This window comes from Anabas testudineus, chromosome 9, assembly GCF_900324465.2.
Source record: "Anabas testudineus chromosome 9, fAnaTes1.2, whole genome shotgun sequence".
Taxonomy (NCBI): Eukaryota; Metazoa; Chordata; class Actinopteri; order Anabantiformes; family Anabantidae; genus Anabas; species Anabas testudineus.
The window spans coordinates 12407938-12427185 of record NC_046618.1 but is presented as its reverse complement, the minus strand read 5'-3'; the positions used below and the strand labels follow the sequence as shown (position 1 = coordinate 12427185).

At 42.9% G+C, this 19248-nt stretch overlaps 1 protein-coding gene across 2 annotated transcripts in view; it reads right to left on the bottom strand.

The window, feature by feature from the left end:
* The window catches only part of emid1 (EMI domain containing 1), a 45482-nt gene extending 27351 nt beyond the window's left edge, over window positions 1–18131 (bottom strand). For both annotated transcript variants that reach the window (XM_026343925.1, XM_026343924.1), the window contains exons 1-3: window positions 17496–18131; window positions 11556–11669; window positions 11238–11341 (exon numbers count right to left, since the gene is read on the bottom strand). In XM_026343925.1, coding sequence (XP_026199710.1) covers window positions 11238–11341; window positions 11556–11669; window positions 17496–17686 — 409 coding nt within the window. In that variant the 5' untranslated portion in view covers window positions 17687–18131. The remainder of the gene's footprint in view (window positions 1–11237; window positions 11342–11555; window positions 11670–17495) is intronic.
* Between the last annotated feature and the right edge of the window lie 1117 nt (window positions 18132–19248).

The following is a 19248-nucleotide window of genomic DNA, read 5'->3' as shown; positions in this document are numbered from 1 at the left end:
TTTCAGTTTTAAGTGCAGAGTGTTAAACTACTTATAAAAGCTGTAAAAATCACAAATGACAATTTTGGGCAACCCAGTCTTTAAAACTCATTATACACCCATTTATATAAAACTATACACCAGACCGCTATATATAAAAAAAAAGATTAAAGCTTTATGAAAGCTTAAAAGTTACATGACATCACTCGGGGGTGAGATAAGGCTCAACATAAGTGGAAAATGAAAGTAATTTTAGAACCTTTCAGCTTTCAGTCCTCCTCCCTATGTCTGTGTGGTTATGACGGTGACAATTTAAAGACTGCAAAGAGTTATAGTAACTCAGCCGTTGAGCCTCGGGGCTAATTTAGTGTCAGAGTTCAGTGATAATTCCTCTATCTGTGCGATGACTGACTCTAAACCTTTGTGTCTTGCAGAGTTTTGTGGCCCTACTCACATGGTGGACGTTCTGAAGATAGGGTTCATTTGTCTTTATCTTCCAACAGAAACAATTTGAACATTTTCTAAACTGATGTCAGGACAATACTGTTTCTCTGAGCCTCCAAAACAATTACAATTAGCTGCACAAAAAAAAAACACAGCCTAAGATCAGGGAACGATTGCGGTCATCGTTACGTGTTGACTGTTGCTAGAAAACAAGATGTACACAAAAGTCTCCCATGTCAAAGTCACAGGCTGTGTTGCCCCGTCCATCCATGAGATCAGGTTAATTCCCATTTTGCTGCACTGAAACAGTAGACCGCTGGTAAATTTTGAAGTAGTGAAGTCTGGCATACAATTCCTGAACCGTCTGTGGGATATGAAAACATTTGGCAAAAGAGATGACACATACAAATACAAACTTTGTGCTCAACAATTTCTCAAACAGGTGTCAAGCATAATTTCCTGGTGCTCCTCAGAACTCAACATTTAGCAGCGTCTCTGGGGACTTTTCAACTTGGAATCTGGAAGAAAAAACATTCAGCCCGCGGCATGAAGCTGGTCCTCTAAGTTGGCCGCACCTCCCTTGGCCGATGTCCCTCTTTCCATACCCTCTGCACATTAAACTGTACCACATTATGTAATTCCCTTTTTTGCATCCACACTTTTCATCAACATTTCTACACAAACGTTCAAACGACAGTAGCAGAAGAAGATGATAGCCATCCAACCGCCTGCACAGCTTTGCAGATTGATTCTTCAGGCACTTCCAGAGAGGGAGGCTGCTTCCTGCTGACAGGACCTGCCTTGGTCTTGACTGAGAACCTCCTGAAAAGCTCCAGCAAACTCAGCTGCACTCTTGGAACAAAAAGTGAACTGGCGCTAGCTCAGGCTAAGGTTTCTGCACTGTCAAGTGCAGCCAGGGAAAAGGAACTCCAGGATGGCGCAAAGAGCTCCTCTGATGGATGAATGATTGCGAGCAGTGTTTTTAATTCATCTCCCAGTGGATCAGGGAGTGTGTGAGGCAAATCGCTATTACAAATCTGAGGCTGAGACTTAAGTGTCACTCATAATAACCTCTGAAGGGTCTGTATCTCTGATAGGTATCCACTTGCCACAGTGGACAGTAAAACACAGGAAACTCCACTCTTCGAGGATATCTTCGTCATCTTCCTAAAAGCTGAGGCACTTTCCTTTGGCTTTAATCATTCTTTTGATTTACTGATAATCAGGCGCTAAAGGGGACACATTGTACTCGTTTGCGTGACCAGCTCACGACGCACAGCGACATTTAAGAGTGACACTAATAAATGCAATCGAGTAATTTTCGAAGATAGTTTTGATACAGTACTGCCACTTTAGGAACAATACTTGCCATTATTCTGCAGGAAAACACAAATGCTTCACTCCTCAGTTCTCTGCCCTTTCACCCCACTGGCGTCCCTTTGACTACCCACACCCAGGGGGTGGTGGTGCAAGGACTGTGAGAGGGTCAGACAAAGCATAGAGAGACAAGGGAGCCTCAAATCTAATTTACTTCTAAAGTTCAGTTACATTATGAAAAGATAAATTACCTCAAAGGAACATTGTGGTTATGGCTCGTAGAGAAAGTATGAATGATGCTCATCATGGTTATTACTTCAGTCTGTTCTTTGTCCTTTTAACAGTAACATGAACAGATCTTTTCAGTTTGGAAAATTCTTCCACCCTCCCCTCTTTCGTAATAGTTGTCCTTTATCTGGCTTAAAACAACAATGCCATCTCATTTCTTTGTGAGTGTCAGCTTATGACAACAAGAAGAAAAAGCACATCCTCTCTTCCGTTCTCGCTCTTGTTGCCTTTTTCAACCTGGCAGCACTTTGGGAAACGTGTCCCACTGGAGTCGTGCCACCCTTTCACTAGTGCAGCCATTTTTTTTTGGTCTCATACACCCATTTCTGTCTCCATCTAAAAGAGAGAGAATAGATTATCCCTCCCCCTCCAAGGGAGGCCAGAGGGAAGAAAGGGAGCGAGAGCTGAGCTCAGACTTTCAGGACAAACTGTAATTCTCCACTTTGTCTCGGGGTCGAAAACCCATCTGGCCACAGATTTAGTAACTCTGCTTCAATAGGGCTCTGTTTACTCGAGTAGCTAGGTTTACACAGGCAAAGTGAAGGGTTCATATAAAACGCATTAACTGAGAATAATCCTTTTGGTCTTTTGTAAATAGGATGTAATGATGGGGGATGTCCAAAGAGCGTAACCATCTTGAAAAGGCTGAGGGAGGCCAATTTGTGTGCAGACAGTGGTTCAGTACCAAATCCTCCGAATTGTACAGCTGTGGTTTCTGACATAACAGTATCAGAACTGAACTCAGTTTAGACAGATACTGGTGTTATATTCAGGAAATATACACAAATGAGAAAAACTACAAATATATAACAACTTTGAATGCTCTATAGATCTTCAATCTAAACATGTCCTCCTCGTTCTCTTTTGTTCTATTTATATTGATGTTTTTATTTTTAAATGAAATTTAACTACCTTACAGACTTGGGAGGGCACCGAGGCACATTTCAGCATTAGCTTCCTCAGTAAGGCTTGAACTTATAAAGCCTAATTTATTGTTCACTGTTTAACTACTGTTTGCTACAAAGAGTAAAATCACACAGCAATAGAAACTGTTTAAAGGCAACTTACACCTAAAAAAAACAAAAAACTGCAAATCCTCGGATAGGGAATTCCTGAATCGATATTTACAGCGTATAGACATTTAGGCAGTTGTGTATTTAGATACTTTGACTGATTTGATGATTGTTCTATCTGGCTGCCAGACCTGGTGTCTCCACAGAGCTGACCAGACATTGTCTCATGGGGCTACATGTGGTCCCCATCAGGTAAGATGGAGCCCTTTAGGAGGACAACATGGAGGGCAGCCAACAGAAATAAAAAGGCCATGACATCATCCTCGGTCCCTCAACACACAGTCAATAACAGCGGCAGACAGAGCAGATAGAGTTCTAACTTTGGCACAGTAGCAGTGATTTACTGCCCCGTCAACCTATCTGTCATAAGACACACATGCAACTGATATAGAGCATGTGTGCGTGCAGTAACAGAGCAACAGCGAGCGTGTGTCTGTGTCCCGTATCAAGTATATCGATTACAGCAACTCAGCAAGTTCAGCCCGCTGCCTTTTTATCATTTCTGTGTTAGCTGAGTCATTTGTGGTGAACAGTTCTATGACTTTCCATACATTTAGATACGATATTTATCTGCATCTGTGTTTGTGAGAACAGGTGATTTTATTGCCGTAAGCATGTCTGCATGTGTGTGACAGTGAATGTTTGTTTGCTGCCAGGCTCTGACTGTGAGCCCAGCATGAATGAGTAAGAGAGCAATAAACACCTGAGGAAGCAGGAACACACAGACACCCTCTCTGGACTGTATTTATGGTAATGAATGAGGCGGGAGGAGGGGAGGTGGTGGAGTCGTCATGCACAGCTCAGCTCTGGCTGTGGCGAGGGTCCAACCAAAACACCGGGGCTGTTAAAGCCCCCCTCGGATGAGTCCCAGGGGGCGGCGGAGCGGACAAAATGCAGGCCTCGGTTTAGAGGTTCAGGGGTACGTCCTGTTGTTAATGAGCTCACCCCACTGGGCCTCTCTGGCTCTGAGCCCCCCACACTGCCTCAGCAGCCACACCGGCTCTGCCGCAACCTCTTGCTCTGGCCACAAAGACTAAGAGCTAGAGCACTGGAGCAGACAACACTTCCTGAACAACGTGCACATCATTCTGTGCCTCTAAGATGATCCCGACAAGATGTGTCTCCACGTAAACTAGAGGCTGGTAAAAGGAAGCGCTGTGCCAGGTTGAACTGGTCTGTACTGTGCTGTAGAGTGATGCACAGGCCCATACATAAGTGGTTATTTAGCTCGTGAGACACGACTCCAAAGATGCACGTCAGCAAAAAAGATACAAGCTCTTTCCTAAATGACGCATGTCTTATATGTTGGAGCACGGTAGATAGCACTCTACATGTATAAATGACACACAAATGTGTGGCAAGGCAAGTTTATTGTAAAACACATATAATGGACCCTGGAACTGCAATGAGTTACAGAAGCTAATAACATTTCTGCTTATATGATATCCACTGACCCCTCACAACGTTCTGTTAACTCTATTGGACAGATTTCACTACATTTGTCTGGTACAGGTTATCTGCAATGTGCTTATTACAAAAGAGTGGATTTGAATTTATAATATTTAAACTTAAAGCAAAAGTGAGTTATGATGACTCTGGAGTCAATTTTGGTTTGTGGCACTTGGCAACACTATCCTGCCTCAACATACAAGTAAAACATTTGCTAGTGCACTTCTGTAGTAGTTTTTCATCTTTGACTGTAAAACCACTGCAGTTTGCTGTTCAGTCTTCATATATTAGATATTTGATCTCTAGAGGAAAAATCTATTTTCATCTACCCTTTCCTCTCCTAACCAATCAACCGAGGCAACGTCTCTTTGGTCAAGCTGATTGGCTCCTCGAGCGCAATGCCTGCTCCTGTGTCAGGGTATGAGTTCTGAAAACCAGCCAAGCACATCTCTAATTAGACTGACTGCTGGTGCAGTTCATTCAAACTTCCTCTGCACTTGTTTTCTGTCCAGGAGTAATCACAGCCATCAGCACCACTCTTCTCATCTTCTCAGTGGGGCTGAGCACCGTATCGACCATATGAGAAAATGGAAATATATGCAAAGCTCTAAAGTCATACAGGGGCAGTGACTTTAATGCTCTACACCTTATCTAAACGTGTAGCATTTAGGGGTTGGGAAACTGAGACTGAACTGGGAGTTGGGTGTCTGGGAGGTCTGTGATACAACAGGCCATAAATGATGTCACCACAGTTTACCACAGCAAAGGGAGTGGAGGAGGTTTGAAGGTCGGCTTCATAAAATCTCCACCCGCCGACTCACAACACTTGAGCCTCTCTTATGTGGTGTTGTATATATTTATGAACTCATAACAATGACAAATGAGCAGCTAAATCACCACGACTACTGGGAGTTTACAAAAGTACAGTGTGGTGCAGAGAAAGAGAGAATATTTAAACTAAAAGCAAATGTTACAGTACATTGCAGCGTATATCTGAGTTTATCGTCTTAATAGGATGGTGTTTCACTAACTTGCAGCGTGATTTATATTACAGAAAGAACTTGGAAGAACCAGGACATGCCACACTGCCACTGTAAGTATGTTGAGTCTCAACTGGCATTAAAGTTTTATGTTTTGTGGTGTTGTTTGTCGTACACTAGAGGACAATAAAACTAAGACTCTAGGCTTTATAGTGTTTTAATGCTGAAGACTTTAACTGTCCCAATATTCTGTCATATTAATCCTCAAATACATTCAACCAATCAGTTAATCACAAACACTGTTATCAGACTACAAATAAAAAACAAATCTCTAACTTTATACCTTACTACAGCGATGAGAAGGTAAAAACTCATTATATATACTTGGGAGCTAAATAAAGAGGGAGAATGAAGATTATAGGCGAGAAGGGAGAATCAAAGTGGGGAGGTAACTTGAATTCTGACAGCTTAGTCGAGAAATGATTTGCAATAAGTCCAGGATTGTGAAAATGATTACAAGCAATTGGGTGCTTTGAACTCATCACAGCTTAATGGAACGTACCCCAAGCATCCTCAATGCCGCCATTGTCCCAGGATAGATGTAAAAAAATGCCAAATATGCTTCATTACCTTCTCAGAGGCTACCTAAAGACAGAAGCAGCGCTGTGTTATACATTACCTATATCATGCCACTCTATACCTGCAAACTGTGAGATGGTGATATGTTGACAGGCAGAGAGCAGTCGGGGTTAATGCAATTTTAATGACATCAGTCTCTGAGTGGGAACAGAGAAAAGAGAGAGTCCACACCTCCCCTCATGAGGAGGATTTTAAAAGGTTTTTCTTTTCTTTATCTTTCTACACCACAAAACTTTGTTATCAGTTCACTTGGCTGGAAGAGTGTGTCTTTCTTCTCTCTGCTCTGATTGCGTGATGGGTCACTTAGTCAGCACACCAGTCCACTTAAACTACCAAGTGCAGAGAAATGCTTCAGCTTTATTAGGGACAGAAGAATAGTCCAGCTGCTGTGGCACGTGTGGGTGTGTGTGTGTGTGGGAGGGTGTGTGTGCATCTATTTTCATCCCTAAAAGTTTTTTTGCACTGCTGACTTGACCCACTTTATTTCTTTCTGACTGCAGGCAAAACTGTTTTCAATGCACTCCCGGGGGGAGTCTTGGGAAATAATAAATAAATCAGCAAGCAGAAGAGGCATTTCCAGTCCAGGAGCCAGATACATAAAACTTAACTTAGATTCAAGGCTAAATATGTTTGAAACTTCGGTTAAAGAATTGTGCATCTGTATTTCTTCATGGTCTCTGCCATTTATTTTAGACTAAGGCTAAAGAAGAGGGACAACAAATGTGAGCGTGAAGCAGTAAATCAAATGTGGTTCTTCATCAATAGATGTCACCTAAATAAATTAGTTAATTAATAAGAGTTATAATCATATCTCTTATAAGTCTAAATACATCATACTACACTTCATCTTTTGCTTCTAATAACACAAACAAATATACATAAATAAAGTAATACAATAATTACAATTCCTATGACTCCATCTAATTGTGCTGTGCAGTGTGTGCTCTTCATGTAGTTTGCACGGGAGGTTTAAAATGATATCAAATTATTAACATAGCATTCTATTTTAAAAACCTGACATCGTCTACAAAGTATAATTTTGGTATATTTCATAAATCTGGTTCATACAAGAATGGAAAGAGAGGCAGATAGGAGTAGAGAAAAAAAACTTCTCTCCACTGTTTCATTTTATTAATTTCAGGGTGGGCCGGTTGGTAATGTTATTTATTAATTAATGACTATAATGACAATTCCCCTGAGTAGAGCTGCAAGGGCTAAAAGGGCTGGACGCTCCCATGTCTAATCTCATCTGGGGCCCTCAGCCAAGTTCCCTTAACTTCAGCTGCTTCCAATTTGGGCTCAGCACTTGTGCTGCACTAGCCATTTACATAACCATGAAAATCAGCTGCTACGGCCTTTTCTGCACGCTGGCTGCAGCCTGCCTCCTTTTATGTATTGAATTTATGTGTCTTAGTAAAGCTCATGAATACATAAACACTCTGAATGCTGCTAAATCTAACATCAAATTCGTTTTTTTGTGAATGAACTAGACAAGAAAGAATAAAATATATTACACCTGCTAATGCAAACACAAGGGAATCCAAGAATGTAAAAGAAAGAGAAGAGGAGGACTGAATGAAAAGGTGAATAAATGTTTTGTCAGTGCAATGACTATGATAGCTGCTCTGGGTGGTCTAAGAGGAGTGGGAGTAGAGGTCACCTGTTCCGCTCGCTGCTTTTTGACCTTAGGCTCGGGAGCCTCCACTCACAACAACTAAAGCCTGCTGCCATTAAATCAGCTAATCACACTGAACAGCTGCATCCCTTAGTGTACAAATCCTCTACACCTCATTCTCCCACCCACACATTCACTCTGGCAGTCAGACACATACACCAGCATTCACTCCCACTTTTCCTTCGCTAATGGCAAGCTGCAGCCGACTGATGTTTAAAGCGCAGGGTTTAGCGTGTAGGCCTGTGATAAGCCGCGCCGAGCTGTGAAAACACAGATTACATTTCTGCGGCTTATTACAGACAGCGCGCCTCTGCCTCCCGGCCACACCATAATTGCCACCCAAAAACCGCAGCCTCCGCTTGGCTGTGAGATACAGCTTGATGGGGACCCCTGCGGTAGAGCTTTGACAGCCATGCTAATTCAAGTCTACATTCCCCCATATGTTTTGCTGCGTGGTGGCCCCCTCCTATGATAAGCAGCAGTCATATTTCTTTTGAGTGCTTTTCTGCATAAATCAAATCAATAGATAGACATCATAATGCAGTCTCTAAATGTCATCTTCACACTTTTAGGACTCCATCAAAATTAACAGAGGGCAAAAGTCCAAAATGTCTATGACTTCCTTGCTGCTGAATGTGCAATCACGCATCAACACTGAACTGTATGTTGACACTGAGGCAACATGTATGGAGTAGAGTCTTTAGGTGCCAGCTCTAATACAATAATATTGCTTTTACGGGTTACATTTGATATTCTTGTATCAGAAAATTGCCTCCAAATGAGGTATAATTTTGATATTTGTGTTTGATGTAGCATAAGTTGGGAAATCCCATCTGAAAACAAGCATTTACTTACTTGGAATGCCAAAGTCAACCAGGCATACATTAAATCCCTTCTTCTGGCAGGCTATGAAAGTGCCTCCATCTGCAAATACTTAGCCTTTTTTTTTTTCAGGCTCAATCAGAGATAAAGACCATTGTGTTCCAGGTCCAAAAGTAAGACAATATCTCCCAAACCTCATAGAAAACAATTAGGACCCAGTAATTACAGCACTGGCCTGGAATTCTAGCCAAGTCCTGAGGTTGGGGTGAGGGAGGAAGAAAAAGAGAGTGAATGTGAAAGGTGCCTGTCTGATGCAATGTTATCTTACTGTGCTTTGACTCTGATGGAGTAAGTTTGTTTATCAGCCTGGACGTGATGTAATGTTTTGCTTTTGGAGCTCTCGGTTTAAATGTGATAGGCCAAAATATCTCACAAGCCCGTGTATGACCGAACGACAGCATGGCGTGATCTCTTCCCATAATGTTCTCTCATTTATCTCTATACTCTGCACGCTGTGGTCCCGTTTTAAATGGAAACGCCATATCTTTCCCTCAGACGGGACCTGTTCATTTATGTATGTCGACCAGTAAGTTGGCAAGCGACGGGGTGAGAACGGAGGGACACAAGAGAAAACAAGTCTCTCATCTCCATTTAAAACAGTGTTGAGAACTGCGGTAATGCGGGGCTGGCCTTGGGAGTCAGACATGGCCAGGGGCTTTTAGGGTGGCCTGGTGAGAGAACAGTGGAGGTAAGAGCAGGCTAGCAAGAGTAAATGAGCGGATCATAAACATTTTCCACAGTCTGTGAAAAGCAGACAGAAAGAGGGAAAGCGATGATGGGAACAAAAGGATATAACCAACACCGGAAGTCCAAAAGAGCTCTTTAGAGATGTATGTACGTGCTATTAGCTGTTTATGAGATTTATGAGATATAGAAAGGAATATGTTTTTAATGTCTGCCCTAGACGTTGGATTTCAAAAAGTCTAATAGTTTTTTATATAACAGTTCTCCATCATTTACAGAGTCATTTAATTCATCCTAACTCAAGGTCAGTCCATCTGGAAATCTGCAGAGGGACGTGTGGAGATTTGCAGATGGAGGTACGCGCACACACACACACACACACACACACAGGTATTAAAAGCCATGACTCGAAACTTGTACCGACTGAATTACAAGTACAGTTTTAACTTCACTTGGCAACGTTATGGCAACAGATTTATACAAAATCCGGTCTCCAGCTTTGCCCGTGTGGCAAGCTTTTATTTCTCCTTAAAGCGGCGAATGAGGCAGACAGCAGCGGGATATCGGGTTCTGTGCTGGCAAGAGGTTCTGCTCACGCGGCAGGAGCAGAACAAAGCACCGGTGGCCCTGGATTGCATCCATAGTGCCGGAGAGTAAAGGCCCTGTGAATGGGAACTGTCACTTCCACTCAGCTCCGCCTGTGATCTGAGCCACCCGGAACGACGCTCAGATAAGTGGTTAATCCCAGCATCCCTGCTGGGTCGACAGCCCCCTACTGCCATGACAACCAGAGGGGAATCTCCTCCAGCTACAACTTAATTGGATAATTTCCTCCCTGTTGGATTGGGTGTTCCTCTGCTTTTGTTAAGTAAAGTCTGTGTTGTGTGACCGTGAAAGTGTTTTTTGACTTTGAAGGTCTAAAACAAGTAGAGGCAGTTTTGATGTGTGCCATAAGTAAACAAGCACAAACAGTGGAGACATTTCTCGTGTTGTAGCCTCACTGTTGCAGACTACAGGCCGAGAGTTGCTCTTAATTCACCTGGGAGTGGGAGCATAAAAGAATCACAAAAATCAGGATCACAAAAAACGAGCACTTAAACCACTGTAAACATTTATTGTCCTTGTGTCACAAAGCCCAAAGATTTATGTTACACCCAATCAAGCCCTGGGTCCTAGTATAAACAGCCGTTCCACCCTTCTCTCCATACTGCAGAGACATGGGGGCCAGTGCCAGGGGAAGTCAACATACACTGGGTGAGTGTGTGTGTGTATGTGTGTGTGTGTGTGTGTGTGTGTGTGTGAGTGCGTATGGTGGACAGCTACTGTAGCAGAAAAATGAAAACAGCAGGGCTAGTGTGACACTTTAAGAGCATGAGGACTTTAGCTAGAGCATAAAACTAAAAAACCACACAAAAGATTCAACCATTACGTCGCACGACGACTCTTAGATCCAACATATTAAACCTGATTAATAAAGTGGAGGCATCGACTCACCCTGAAGAGACTGAGGGATCTTATTTCCAAACTTCATTTAGAAGACAGAAGCAGCCTTATGTAAGCCTAATGGAAATCACTCCTGTTTTACAGTGAGTAAGTAATACTGGTACACGTGTATTAGAAGGCAGAAGGATGCAAACTGTTGTAAATGAGTACGCTTGAAGTGATAAAGGAAAGGGAACATGTGTCTTCAAACGATTCCTCTGCCCTAAATTGCGACATTATCTCCTTCCAAGTGCCATGACGGTCGTTCCTTTCTACTAGCTGCTGTATAACTAATATGCACAGCATCTGTGAGTCCCTAAAAATGCTCCTGCTGTCTTGACTTACCTTCTTCACAGGCTGTGCCGCTGAATCCTGGACAGCATTTCCACTCCAGAGAGGTCACTGTGCGGTACACCACTTTATAGGAAGGTCTCACCACAGTCCTATAGCTGGAAAACACACACACACACAATCTAAAGCCATCACCCCACAGTAGCTGTTTGTGTATAAAACGTTTCTCAGATATATTTTGTGCTTTAATGTCTTTATATTTTAAATAGATTATTTGTTTTGTGTCTGTGCTTCCACAGTAGATGTTTTAGTGGGTAACAGTCCTACTGGTACAGTAGTAGCAGCTGTGCTGAGGTCCCTACACCTTCTCACCTGCCTCCTGTGCATCCCTGTGGCCAACGGCATGTCTGGTAGACCCGTTGGAGGACTGTCCCATTCTGCACCTGGCATGTCACTGTCTTTGTGACCGTATGAGGACACCAGTTCCTGAACATAGAAATGCAGAGAGAAGAATAAAACAACAGAATTGCCTCAATTTGTTATTTCCAGATACAGAGTCAGATTCAGTAAATAATTCGAAGTGGAACATTGTATATTTTCTGGAGGCCTTCAAATAAATGCATTCACACAGTAGAAGGCTCACAAAAGGAAATTAGCCGTGTAGTCACACTCAATACGCTGTTGTCTTCCTGTAGGTTTGAATTCTTCACCCCCTTCCCCCACCCTTTTGTTTTGAAAATCCTTTATGATGTTTAATAAGCCACGAGATTTGAAGGAGTGCACTGCGGCCTGTATTTACACTGCAGTCTCTCCTCTATCAATACACAGCTGTTTTCATCTGGGGCACCATCCCTAGGGTCCCTTACAGAGGTTTTCAGCACGGGTTAATGCTGGGTCATGAGTCCACTTCACTTCCAGAAAGGCTTCAGAAGACATTAGTCCAAGGCCAGTCAAGTGCACTCACCTATATTCTCCTAAGACTTGTTTTATGGGTCTCAGCAAAATTAAATATTTTGACTCAGTAAAAAGGTCCAATTAAAGACCATGATGCCACCTTCATCAACACTGCGATACTATTTAAAGGGAATATTATTATTATATGTTATTAATATTATAGAATTAAGAGCTCAATCCTCTTAAGGGCAGTAGTTATCTGGTCCTGACAGCACAGAGGCAATGAGAACTGCCCCTGTTCAGCATGAGAGTACAAAAGAGTTTCATCACATCTCTCCACTAATGAAATCAGGACACCGAGGGGTCATTAGCTGGTTTTAATCTATGGAAAACACACTCAGTCTGTTTGAGCTACCATATGTTACTATTATAATATTAACAATGAAAGGTACAAATAGCCTGATTACATTCATATGGATATAGCTGGAAGGAAAACAATTACTACAGCCAGTGTTTACACTATCAAAAGATGTATAGAAAGAGGCTCTATGAAGAAACCACAAAGGACACTGTGTGGCTCGTAGCACAAAACTCCACTTTGTGTGTTCTGCTGCCAATGTGTTCACAAGAGTGGGAGTGTGTTCCCACCAAAGTCTGTTTGTCAATATGTGAGACCATATGTTTGTATGTGCAAGAGAGCGTTTACACACAAAAAAAAAAAAAACTGCCAAAGGCAGAGGATGTGAAGCAGCCCTGAACAAGCTCCCATTAACAATCCCCACATGTTGTGGTGGCCGCACACACAGAGCTGAGCACCTCTGAGAAATCTCTTTGTATTACTTCAGCACTCCAAAGACATTTCTCTTTGAAATATCTCTGGTGTCTCTCCTATATTGTTTTCATATGTATTATTCGTTGTTTCGTTTTTTCAAATCATATAAAGATTATTTAGCCAGTGGAATAAGGGCAATTTACATTTATAGCTGAATTTTTTAAAAGGTCGGATTAAGTTACAAATATAAAATAAATGCACGGAACTATTAAAAGGTTTTGGAATTAACCATAAGCTTCTCAATTCAAACAAATACAGAAATCACCTGCTGCACATGTTTTTATTTTTATGTAATGAATGTGGATCTATATGATCTTGTGATTACTATGTCTTGTCCAGAAAAAACCGCTGTAATCATCTGGAATTTTTCTGGCGGTGTAGGTAACTGTGGTCAGGTAGAGCTAGAAGTAAAAGGAGGGATGGTATCAACCCCATCTCCTTCCCAGCACTTGCAATCCTCCAGACCCAACAGATAAACATCTGAGTTTCCCAGGCTAAGAGGAGGGTTCACCTGGGAAAAGCTAAGAAATTGTCACCAGGGGGTATGAGGAGGGAAGTGGGGTGGGTTTTATGGTCTCCCTCTCTCTTTTTGTCTTGCACTTATGCAATTACCAAAGAGGAAATGCCAACTTCTGCTGCTAAGGTGAATGAAATAATAAAATCAGATGGAGAGTTTGTAATTTCCCACAACATAAAGTACCAGCGTAACCTGCTAAAACTGGTTTACACAGCACAAAATTGCTGAACATGTACAAGGCAGAAAGTCCTTTTTTCCCCTGCAAAGCATGTGGAGAAATATAATGTCTTTGTCCAAAGATAATTCTATTAAATGTGCACAAGTAATGTAAATGATTAAAAATCTACAAGCCCTTCATCAGACCTGTCATACAATGGTCCACTGAATTTTGGCATGTTTTATTCATAAAAGAGACACAGGTGCTTGGTGCACTCAGTCTAAAATACTTCATAGTCAACACCTTCCTCTTAGTGGAGTCAACCTTGTGTTATGAAGTGTGAAACCCACCAGCACCGTGCTGTTTCACTGGCAAATGCACCAGGCAGACCCTCAGTGAGTATCCAATCTCTAAGCACACATGGCACACTCTGTTTGCAGGACCCAAGCTAAATAAATCATCAACGATCTCCCACAGTCACACACAGCCAACAGTTAAGAAAGAAATCCACAATTTTTAAAGGGACGGAAAATCACAGCTTTGGCCCATCTGTTCCTCAACACTAGAGATGCCAAGACAGTAAAACACTGGAGGGAAACAACGTGCTGAACCGTAAGTGAATGCAAATGCTGAGAGAGAGCTTGTGAACTTGTCAAAAAAGCTTTTATGGTGTATTCTTGATACCGTGTATGCCCTCATTTTGCCTTGTATGCAGTGCAGTCTGCATCTTTCATGATCACACTACTGAGTTAGTGCACTCTGAGCAGCAGACTGTGTGGGGAGGAAGACGCTGGGAGTTAAGCCGTGTGAACTGACAAAAGGATTGATGAGGGCAAAACACTGGTGAGACTGGTGAAAACAGTCTGAGTAATTCGCTTTCCATCCAGCCGTCCATTCACATACTGTGGGAGGAGGAGGGCTGAACATGTTTGAAATGCAGCACGGATAAAAATCTGAAGGAATTTCTCTAGATTTCTGTCTGTGGGAAAAATACTTAGAGAGAACAAAAGACAAAAGACAGATGTGGCAAATGGCCAGAGGAGAGGAGAGGAGAGGAGAGGAGAGGAGAGGAGAGGAGAGGAGAGGAGAGGAGAGGAGAGGAGAGGAGAGGAGAGGAGAGGAGAGGACACAAAGGTCATTTCATCATAGGGGTCACACAAGGGAGCTTCTGATGAGAACAGGGAAGTGGAAGGAAAGACAATTATGAAGCACTGTTGGCCCCACGGGTCGAAGAAGAGGCGTAAGATAAATGTGGTGCACAACAAATGACAAAGAGAGAAGTGGAGACTACAGACCCAGTGAAATTAGTGGAGAGAGACGGATACAGCATTCCTGGAGTCAGAAAATCAGAAAGAACTAGAATATTATAAAACAAGAAATAGATACGTAAAATATAAACCGGAGCACAGCACCTGAAAAATAATTAAATGAAATGATACCAGAGAATATTAGGGCTGGTGGGCTATCATATTGCAAGTTCACAGCTGCTGTGTGTCGTCCATGTCTGGAGGACAATAAAGATCATCAAAGCAACTCACACAGACCCTGAAGGACAGAGCTAAGTGACTGTGTATAGCAGCCTTGGAGAGTAAAACTATCACTTGTCTTTGTCTGTTTTGAGCTTTCAGGCCTGAACACCTGAGTTTTGAGTGTCTGTGAGTAACGGATATGTGCATCTTTAAGTGTTTGTGGCTAAACCTAAAAATTAAATTACAAACATACACTCAGCTAAAGATTATGGAACCATGGTTCAAAGTTTTAATAATCATGTTTACAATCGTGCAAAACTAAGGAAATAAGCACATTCAGAAGTTAGGTCCAGATTATTTCAGCTTTTGTTTTTCTTAATTAATGTTGCAACTAATGATTATTTTTATAATTAAAAGAATCTGCTGATTATTTATCTTTAATAATCCATTTATAATACTCTAATACACAGAAGAATCATCAAATCACCACACTGGAGAAAACCAAACCATCACATTTGAGTAAAAATTAAAAATTAATTATCTACATATGAATTTTTCATAGATAAAAAATTCATCTACTGTTGTTGCAGCTACTGCACAGCTGCACTGGATAAATCAGCCACTGGTGTTAATAGATTCGTACAATTGGTGACTGCTTTATAATATTCAAGAAAAATATACATAGTTTGAAGTTCTTTGAAAGGTCCAATCTAAAGCCACTCTGCTTTAAGCCAGACAGGGCTCAGCCTCCTGGAATCTCTGTCATCTTAATTCCCATGCTTAAAGAAAACTTGGATATGGTTAAGATGGGTGAGGAATGAGGGAGGCCACAGGGCTCAGACTGCCTGTCAGACCATGACAAGTCCTCCGAGGGAGGATAAAGCAGTGGGCAAGATGAGAAATAAAGAAGCAGCTACCTCTGTAACTCCTCAGTGTCCCGAGCTTATACAGTTAAGAACTATGAGGGTGAACAAGCACTTTATCAGCTTCTCACCAGAGCGACCGCACCAGTCAAGAAATTACTCAGTGGCTGTTAATCCTCTTTGATTTGGGTAATCACTGTGTGAAGACAGGGCTGGTGTGGGATTTTCCTGTGACAGAATCTTTTTCTAGTCCGCTAAAATGAATATTTATTTCTTTTCAAGTACCTGAATCACTATGACACATTTTCATCACTGAATGTCAAGTTGCTTGAGCCCACCAGAGAGACGTCTGCTCTCTCAAGTCCCCCTGTAACCGTTTGTCTGTGTTGACACATCATAAACTGTTTTTTTTTTTTTTACAGATTAAGCCAGACAGCAGGTGAACTCAGAATTTCAGCTCCTCTAGTGTCACCTCAAACTCTCTGACCTCTCCGCCTCTGAAGACGACGGCTGACTCACACCAGCAACAGCTTCCTCTCCGTCTATCCTGTCCTTTCCTCCACTGCCACTTGCAAACAAACAGTAAACTGACTGTGAACTCATCTCCCTTTCCTAAAACAAGCCCAGATGCAGTGAAGTCCCAGCTGCTTGTGTTTAGTAAACATGTCTGCAAACCTCTGGCCATGAGTGACAGGGTAGCAGAACAGAGAGGTGAGCCAGTGGAGCGAGGCCGAGGGAGAGCTGAAAGCCACCTGAACAGGCCCCTGAGGAAAAGACCTCTTCAGAGAAAACAGGGGTCTGAGCCTCAGGCCACATTCAGCCCGCACACTGTAAACGGCACGCACCCACAACCTGACAGCATAAATATTTGTAAGATGGGAAACGTTCTCTCCTCATTAAGCACTGGCGAGTCTCCGAGCTAAACACTGGCCCCGTCCAGGAGCAGAGAGAAGCAGGTTAGCACTCTTACATATGTTTAGTCTAGTGAGTCTGATTGAGAAACACCCTCATCAACAACTCACAGAGGACGAATCATTTCATGAAATCCTCTAACACCCACCTCTCCATTCAGTGACTTTTCTATCACTCTATCAAGCTGAATCTATGTCTTATAAATAATTGGCCCCTCGTTCACTGCCTATTAAACGCATTGAGGATCCGTCCTGTCCTCTATGACACATTGGAGCGTGGGGCTGTATGTGGACAGCTGAGAAAGAGCAGATGATGGAGCTGTTTCTGGTGCTGCAGGAACGAAGCGCAGACATGCAGAGACAGTGGAAGTGGTCACAGGAGCCACACAGACAGACACACAGTGAAGGTGGGTGAGCGGGGACAACAACAACGAGGATGGGTGTCAGCAGAGCACTGAGTGCTGCCAGCACAGGAAAAAGGAAACCAGCTGCCAGGAGGACAATAAGACCTGATGGATGGATGGAGATGGGAGTAACTCTGCAGAGTCATGCACTGACAAGATGATCCAAAAAGGGAGACTGCGAGGTTTAAATAGACACTGTGGAGACAAAAAAAGGTTATGTGTGCAACAACTGACACACACAACATAAAGTGGATGCTCCTCTTACCTTTTCTGATAGATCGAGGTGTGCGAGGCTCCTGCCTGGTCTCTGCTCTGCTGCGTCCCGGCTGAGTAGGTTTTGTAAAGTCCCGTCTTCCAGGTCCCGTCAACAAACGTGGTCAGCCAGAGTATCAGCACAGTCCAGAGCAAACTTTGTCTGCACAGCGCGGACACGCTTTCCCGTTGGCGCGGTCCCATTTCCTTGGCATCAAAAGGTGCAGCCAGGAAAAGTTTTAATGAGCCCAAGTTTCCCCCCGGTTAGAAAACAGAGCGCTCAGTGAATCCAGCTCTGGAGAGAAGTGTGTCAAACGGCTCTGGCTCTGCCGGAGAAGACGCGCATCCTACTCAGTAAACAAGCAAACATGCACTTCTGTAAACAACTGTTAGGAAAACGGCCTCTCTGATCTGTACAACAGCCTTTTCTTAAAATCCCAAGTGAGTTAAGGAAAAGTGCCGCTTGTCGTTTCTCTACCTATGACTGAAATTAAACCTTGAATCCTGTGTGTGAGTGTTGTTCAAACTGTGTGTCGTCCCCCTCTCTCTCTCTCTCTCTCTCTCTCTCTCTCTCTGTGCTCTGCCTACCTCCTGTCTGTGGGCATGAAACCAGTTTTATACTCTCCTCGGCTCTTTTGAAAGCGCAGCCTCGTTTCAACCTCTCTCCTCTCACAGAGCGCGATGCATGCGCACGGCGACGGCGCGTTACGTTACGCATTGTGTTTGTTCTCAATGAACTGGGGGGGGGGCTGCTGCTCCTCCGAGGTTCCTCTGTAATCACTTGAACTGTGAGGGTGAGGAGTAACTGATTGTTTTTTGATGGACACAAGTGAATATAAAAGAAATATTTACTTAGCAGCGGCCCCAATGGATTGAAAGAGTAACATTTAGAGGCACAAAAGCTCAGCATTAATCTAGAGGCTGATTTTAGATCTATCTATCCATCCAGAACAGGAGAACAGTCCATGTTTCTGTTACCTCCCTGTGCTCATGGATGTGGGACATGTGGGTTTACAGTGCAGGCAGTCAGTAACCACAGAGCTGTGGTCCTGCTCCAATCTAAACACCTGGCAGTGCAACTGAAAACTGGGGCGCAAGATGTGTATCTGTGGTTGGGGGTGACTACACCTCTCGAGCCCCATGTGCTGAGCTGCAGAAAGTGCCAGAGAGTGCAAGGAGTACTTCTGCACCCGGCTAGTAAACTGTAGCTCTGGTGTTCTCAGCTAATGAGAGATGGTGTTAACACACTTCAGACTGGCACTAACCACTACTACTTACTCCTGGAAGAAAACAGCAAACAGATGAGTGGACCTCCACATACTCCTTATCACAACAAATGGAAACAGTTTGGAATTAGAGCGATGGGTGTTATAAAATGATGTGAGTTTTTTGTTTCAGGGCACCTTTGGCATTTTACAAGGCCACTCGACGGAGGCAGTGGCGCAAAGGCGGAATTTAGGGTTATTGTAAATCCCTCCAGTCACGGACAGCTGAAAATAATTTTGACCTCTGAGGAGAGACACATGGCTCTGTTCTATTGAGAGGCCTTTTTTTCTTATCTCTCATTTTGTGAGTAGTTACTCTCCTGCTTCCATAATTTCCTTCCTCTTTACTATGCAAACAGAATGAGCAGTATTAGCTATTGTCTGTGAGGATGAGCATTTACTGAGAATCTACTCACTCAAATGAACTGCAGGTTCATTAAACAACACACCATTCTCTCCCTCTGTTAAACACAGGAACAAAATACCTCCCCTCCTGTGTTT